The sequence below is a fragment of the Athene cunicularia genome (assembly GCF_003259725.1).
Source record: "Athene cunicularia isolate RWA chromosome 4 unlocalized genomic scaffold, athCun1 chr4_part2, whole genome shotgun sequence".
In the NCBI taxonomy this organism is placed as follows: Eukaryota; Metazoa; Chordata; class Aves; order Strigiformes; family Strigidae; genus Athene; species Athene cunicularia.
The window spans coordinates 34,209,792-34,216,771 of NW_020799099.1; the positions used below are offsets into that span (position 1 = coordinate 34,209,792).

Sequence of the window (6,980 nt, forward strand, 5' to 3'; positions counted from 1 at the left end):
CAAGGGGGGAAGCAGGGGCCGAAGTGGGAGAACAGCAAAGCCACCTCTCGCAGTGGCAGTGAGAAACTGCTGCGTTGGAGCCTGTCACCCAGCTTCTGGAGCTCTCAGGCTTTGCAATACGGATGTTAAATTACCCAGTCTGAGAGGTGTTGCCTTATGCACATCTAATTTGGCTGTAGTTTAAAAAGCAACCCAGTGGAAAGTCACACTGTTCAGTTCCTATAAGCTCATGCCCAAGTTTAAATTCTCAGTCCCCTAACGTTATCTAGCTAGTGTTCTTATAGGTCAGTAGTTGCTTTAAGCTGGGCTCACCTCTCTTTCTGGGGAAATACAGTTTAAGACCTGGGGTCTGCTTTAATTTGTGTTAGAACTTGTGCATGTTGTACAACCACAGAAACACTGATAGCCTTCCCCTTTTCTCATGGTTCTCCTGAGAAACAGAAAAATTCACCCCTAATGAACAGGAAGGATGCTCCTAGATATATTCAGGGTAAAGATGCCTGAATTGGTTCAGGGGTGGACAAGCATGGAAGAGTGAGAGGATGCAGTAATGTAGCCCCATAATGGATTAGTCCAATTCAAGTGCATAAACCCAAGAGCCAGTCACTGATGGGGCTGCTGAAGGCAAGACCTGAAAGTGTTGAAAAACCACAAGGCTGAGGCTGCCAGGTGTGCTGGCATAGATGAAAAGTGACAAAGTCACGGTCCTCGGGCTCCTAGCTGTTGGGTGTTCTGTGCCTAACAAGGTTCACTTTATCTTCTTGATAGTTTGTAGCACATGTTTATGAACACAGGGCTTAGTACTTGCTTCCTTCCCATCTTTGCCATACTCTGTTACACATCCTTGGTTTTGGACACAGTGTTTGTACAGCTGCAGATGAAGCACCAAGACATGTCCTTTTAGTAAGTGCGTAGTCGAGTACACCCTAGGCTTTGAAAGCTCTGGTAAACACACTCTCTGTCTGTATAATCAGCCCTTGATTCTGTTTTAGATGCATGAGTATTCATAGAAAATAACCCCGGAGGAACAGTGTGGGCTAGATCAAGGGAGGGAGGCATTTTGCAGTCACCTGCTCCCCAGATATCCTTCACTGAAGGGCAAGGGGAGATGTGCCTTAGTGGCCATTCCTGGTTTGGCTCAGGAGCAGTCCTGGGCCACAGTGCTCAGGTCAGGATGCAGAACTCCTTGCAGCTGAGTGGTTTGGGTGCAGAGGTGGAGGAAGGTCTTGTCCCAGGAACACAGGCCTCTAGACCTTGGCAGTGCTGGAGGAAGGAAAGGATGTGTTGCCCTTAGACCTGGGTGAGCAAAGTTATTTCATACCCTTCCTCTCCTTTCAGCCTGAAGACAGTTAAGTTTGCACTGTTGAGGTCGAGATGAAGTAGTTGTAAGTAAGGAGATAGGATGTTAGCCTCCGTGCTTGTTCCTTTTTGAACCAAAAGGAGGCTGTGTGCTGAGTAGCCCAAGTGCTCTCAGGAGGACTCTTCAAATGACTCCGCTTGTCTCTCCAGAACAGCTTGCTAGATAAGAAACGCTGCAGTTCTGCTGCGGTGCTTTTGTCACCAGCCCCTTTCTCAGCTCACCAATTAATTAATCATCTTTTTCTCTTCTGCTTTCTTACCCTCGTTCATTTTCAGCAATTACAGCAGCAGTCACATTTGCCTCGGCAGCATCTGCAGCAACAACGGAGCCCGTATCCGGTGCAACAGGTCAATCAGTTCCAAGGTAAAAGTCAAATTCTTTTTCCTGCGTTGTAGTCAATGTGTGCCTTTGTAACGGGCATGTGAAAGTTCATGTGTTCTGTGAAGACCAGGGTTTAAGCAGTGTGCCAGAAGAGAAAGACAGGCTGTTGCACACTTGCCCATACTGCATATTTTACCAAAGGGAAATGCCCAGGTTTGTGTATTTAGTTAAGTTTCTAATTTCCTTTCTGCTCCCCTCAGCAAAAGCTGCATTTTTTATTTGACATTTGTTTTGCCTCTTTGACATCTGGATTCTCTGGATTTATCTTGTTTGCCTCCACTCTCATGCTTTTTTTTTTTTACCATCTAGCATCTCTCACTGTGTCTTGGTTTTACCACTCTTCGTTCCCCACTTTATCTAATTTGATGAGCAGAGAATTTCAGAGAGGTCATCCTTATCTGGAGAGGTGACTGATAAATGTCAGGTCGGGGAAACACAGTGAAATATCTGAGATGTAAATGGAGATTTTTTTTTAATGATCTCAAGAAAAGCAAGTACTATCTCGAGGTACTAGCAGATAACTGAAGAATGTAAGCACAATCATTTTGCTGTAGGAAAATAAGTTCATTCTGAGCTTTTTAGGTGAAAAGCATCAGCTGAATGGCTTCACTAAGCCTGGATTCTAAATAGACATGAAGCAAACGTGCACTTGCACTGTATATTCATGACAGTGTCATGTAACTGCAACAGAAAGCGAGGGAGGCAGGCATATTGCAGTCCTCGTACCCGGGAAGCAAAGAGGCAGCCAGATCTCCTGCAGGTATATAGCAGGGTGGCTCCTTCTAATCACCTTCTCATTTTTCGCTTTGGCAGCATGAATTGTGTATGCAATTATTTTTTTCCCCCCAACAAATCATTTGCAAAATCAAAACGTGTGTATGCGCACTGCCATACATTGAGATGCACATGTAAAATCTTCCTGCATTAATACTTCTTTGAAACCTTGCCTTCATATGTATTATTTACAAGAAATGGAGAAGAGAGTTTAGGCTAATCTGACAGAGCAAGGAATTAATTTTCATAAATGAGCTAATTTAAATATAAATATTTCACCATTTTTCCTATTTAGTCAGAAGAATGTAGTCCAGTGCAGTAGGTTATGTGTAAATGAGACCAGAAGGTGGCCCAAAATCTTAAAATCTGTTGCATCTCTCTTTTAACTACTCCTTGTCTGACCTCCTGTCTCTTACGCCAAGCACGGTAGTTAACAAAAGTAGCATGTGAACCACTTGCTGGTAGTGACTCCTTTGGAGGTTTTCAACTGCCATTTTTAATTAAAGAATAGCTAAAGATGCATTAAGAACGTTTTAAACATTATCTGTGTCTTAAGCACTACAGTGCTGGAGACATTATAAAAATTGACAGCTTCTCATCATGGAAGGAGGAGGTGGCCTAAATGAAGAAAAATCAAGGGGACCCTAGTGCTAATTGTTAAGAAAACGGTTTGATAGCATGGATAAAGTAAAAGCGGCCATTTGCCCTGTTCGAGTGAGATCCAGATGGTCTCTCTTCATGCTACAAAATGTTTCATGTATCTGTATGTAAGAGCTAAAAGCGTCCTCCAGAAGCTTATCCCACCGCAGGAGAAAGGGGATGCAGCCATCCTCTGCATGATGTGCAGAACTAAGAAATGACACTTCCTTTGTTCACATGCATTCCTCAGGGAAGCCCGGCCTGCCCAAGGAACAGGGCCCACCAGTCTCTGTTCTCCACGGATGTTCAGGTCCATTGTCTGCCACCGAGGGACAACAGATAGGGGCTGACTTAAGAACATTCAGATTTTGTTGTGTAGTTCATGACACTTCAAGCAACCATTTTAGAGTCACATCTTGCATTTAATAATGTTTGAACCAGGAGTAATTGTGTGCCTCATACTCTCAGAGCTTCACCTGCAGAGTATTGTATTTAGTTGGCTATGGTAGCGACTCGAAACCGCAATGAACCCGTGGCATAATCAGAGCTCCGGTAATTGTTTTTAAATAAAGATAGTAAATACAGAAGCATATTGGCTTCCCAGAAATCGATAGCTCCCCCCAGCCCTGAAAGAAAGACGCAGGCATGGTTCAGTTATCTGCCGCGGTGTGGAATTTAACAAGGTTAGGATTTTCTGGTTTCCCATCACTGGCCTAAGGTGGAGTAAAATGTGCTTATAATATTGATTCACTAATACACTCTCCCTGCTTTAAACGTCCACAAAAAACAATTTTTCTTCTTTCCATAGACTTAATCAGTAACAATGATATAGAAAATCCATTCATTTATGCCTCCTGAGCTATTAAAAAATTGATTGGCCTTCTGAGCTTGACATTTCCATTTTCAAGGCTTACTTTTGAAAGACAATGGAGATATTTAAAAGAGAGCTTCAAATGGCAAACTGCAGTTCAGCTGCCTTGCTGCCATTGAAGAAGGCCAGTGGAAGCTTCCTCATTTGTTTGCTAGAAGCTGAATGAGGCTTATCTGAAGAAGAAGAGTGCTACTCAGTCATGGCACATACAGCTTTGAAGTCTTAGGGACTTTTTTTTCATGGAGGAGGGTGAACATTGTCACTGGTCCTGGGGTAAAAAAAAAAATGTGCAAAAAGAAAGACTCACATTTACTTTTGAAAGGGAACTTTGACTCCCAGGTTACTGCTTAAAAATTTGATCTCTGATCCTAGTGGAGTAGGAGAAAGGCAGGACTATTTTAGCCCTGTAGCTCCTCTATCTCTAGCTTAGGTACTTGAGTGGGTTATTATCAGGGAGGCAACTGTGGCTGTAATCGTGCATGCAATCATTTTGCCTCGATTCCTCAAGAATCTGAAGCCATTAATCCCTTTGGGTACACATCCCAAAACTGCCATAATTGAGAATTACTTAGTGAGTAAATCGTTGGCCTTTTAACCTTGCCAGCCTCATTTCAGGCCTTAAGGGAAATTAGGCTGCTCGTCTGCATCGATGGTATTCTCTGCTAAACAGCGTCCCTCTTCACAATTGACTGTGTAACATGACCAGTGATCCCTCTTTAGTGTGGCACTTGAGCTGTGTTGACTCTCACCTTCGAGGAGAGGGGACTTGGCAGGTTGGGACAGAGGCTGCAGCCAGAGAGAGCTGGGGAGCACATAATCTCTGCAGTGCCACTGATACTGGGCAGCAGGCCCGTCTCCCAGGGATGGGTAACCTTCTAGCTCTCTGCTAGCTTGCACGTAAAACAGGGATCTATCCACTCAGAATGCAGAGCAACCTGAAATCCTACAGTGATGCAGAAGGCTCCTGCAGATTCTCTCTTATGCAAAGACATGTTAATTGCCATTTACAGGGTTGTGGGTTGTTTTCTTACCTTCTTCCCCTTTTGGTGTAGGTTCTCCCCAGGATATGGCAGCTGCAAGAAACCAAGCGGCGCTCCAGAGCATGCGGACATCCCGAATGATGGCCCAGAACGCCAGCATGATGGCGCTGGGGCCCTCCCAGAGCCCCAGCACGCTGCCCACAACCGCTGGCCAGTCAGACATGGGCATGGCTCCCTACAGCAACGCCTCCGCCAGCCAGCCGGGAATGTACAGCATGAGCACAGGGATGAGCCAAATGTTGCAGCACCCAAACCAAAGCGGCATGAACATGGCACACAACGCGGGCCAGGGAACGAGGCAGCAGCCTGCCGCAGGACAAGCGGTGGGAATGGTCGGCAGTTTTGGTCAGAGCATGCTGGTAAACTCTGCTCTTCCGCAGCATCAGCAGCAGATGAAAGGACCTGTGGGCCAGGTCTTACCCCGGCCACAAGCCCCACGACTTCAAAACCTGATGGGGACTGTCCCCCAAGGAACACAGAACTGGCAGCAGCGAGGCTTGCAAGCCATACCTGGAAGGACTAGCAGTGAAATGGGGCCCTTCAACAACGGCACAACATACCCGCTGCAGTCTGGGCAGCCGCGGCTGTCCAAGCAACATTTCCCGCAGGGGCTTAATCAGACAGTTGTGGACACGAGTGGAACAGTAAGAGCCCTGAACCCAGCAATGGGAAGACAGTTGCTGCAACCACTGCCTGGGCAACAAGGAGCCAGCCAGGCCAGGCCGATGGTGATGCCTGCAATAAGCCAAGGGGTGCCCACGATGCCTGGCTTCAGTCAGCCCCCAACGCAGCAAATGCCAGGCGGTGGCTTTGCTCAGAGCAACCAAGGCCAGGCCTATGAGAGGAATCCCACTCAGGACATATCTTACAACTACAGCAGTGAAGGAGCGGGGGGGTCTTTCCCCAGTTTAGCAGAGGGCACAGACCTTGTGGACTCCATCATTAAGAGCGGACCAGGGGATGAGTGGATACAAGAACTTGATGAGTTGTTTGGAAACCCCCAGTGAATGGGCTTGTATAGTCTGGTTGTTACGTTTGAAAAAAGAAATGAGAAAGCTGGATGTTCTCCCCATCCTTGGATTGGGGTTTTTTGTTTGAATTGGTTTGGTTTGGGGTTATTTTGTTTCCTTTTGTTTTTAATCGTGCAAACTGAGCTGATCTGTAGCTAACTGTGGAAGATTCAGGGGATGATGAAAGCATCGGCATCCCAAGACTTCCACTGAGCCACCTCCGTCGCGTGGCAGCACCCGCTGCAGGCGGGGTGGGCAGGGCGGGGAAACTGGAAAAGCCAGCGCATGCCTCTGGTTGGGGAAATGTGTTCTTTCCCCACTGAAACGAGGCTTCGTTGCACAGTGGTATGGGCAGGCCCGGTATCTCCCACCTCATGTAACTAAACACCTCGACTTCCAGGGGAGCAGATGGAAACGGCTGGGAGCAAAGCCTAAAGGCATCCGCGGGCAGTCGCACCGGCCCCGCTCAGACAGGGGCTGAACCCCGGGGCTGAGTGGGTCTCGGTGAGCCACGGCCAGGCCTGCCGGGCTGGCTCTGGGCTGTCACGAGGGAACGTGCAGCAAAATGAGACAAACCTAAACAGTCCCGGGGAGGTCACTGTTTTCACTGCAGAGCGATAAAAATCCAATAAAAGTGTAGGAGAACATAAATTTGGCGGGGCAGTGAGGACGGTTTGATGACAGGCCTGCAGCCAGAGCTGGCCTGGGAGGTCAGATTAACTCCAGGAGCTGTTCAGCCCCCTTGGGACTTGCAGCAGCGCTGCCCTGTCAGAGTTCTTGGGTGTGGATGGGCTGACCGGGGGTGCAGAACAGCAGCTGGGAGTGGTGGTAAAGGGCTAAGGGGTACCTGGAGACATTGGCCTAGGTCCTCAGTGGGTCCCTCTCCCTCCATCCTCCGCAGGATG

General features: G+C 47.5%; 1 protein-coding gene across 1 annotated transcript; it reads left to right on the top strand.

Moving 5' to 3' along the window:
- The first annotated feature begins 1,629 nt into the window (after window positions 1-1,629).
- LOC113479799 (mastermind-like protein 3) lies at window positions 1,630-6,131 on the top strand. Its single transcript, XM_026848101.1, has 2 exons — window positions 1,630-1,723; window positions 5,078-6,131. The coding sequence occupies exon 2, from the start codon at window positions 5,092-5,094 to the stop codon at window positions 6,070-6,072; it is 981 nt and encodes a 326-aa protein (XP_026703902.1). The 5' UTR covers window positions 1,630-1,723; window positions 5,078-5,091; the 3' UTR covers window positions 6,073-6,131.
- Window positions 6,132-6,980: the final 849 nt, after the last annotated feature.

Coding starts and splice junctions, on each gene's coding strand:
- LOC113479799 (XM_026848101.1), top strand. CDS start 5,092: ATGGCAGCTGCAAGAAACCAAGCGGCGCTCCAGAGCATGCGGACATCC.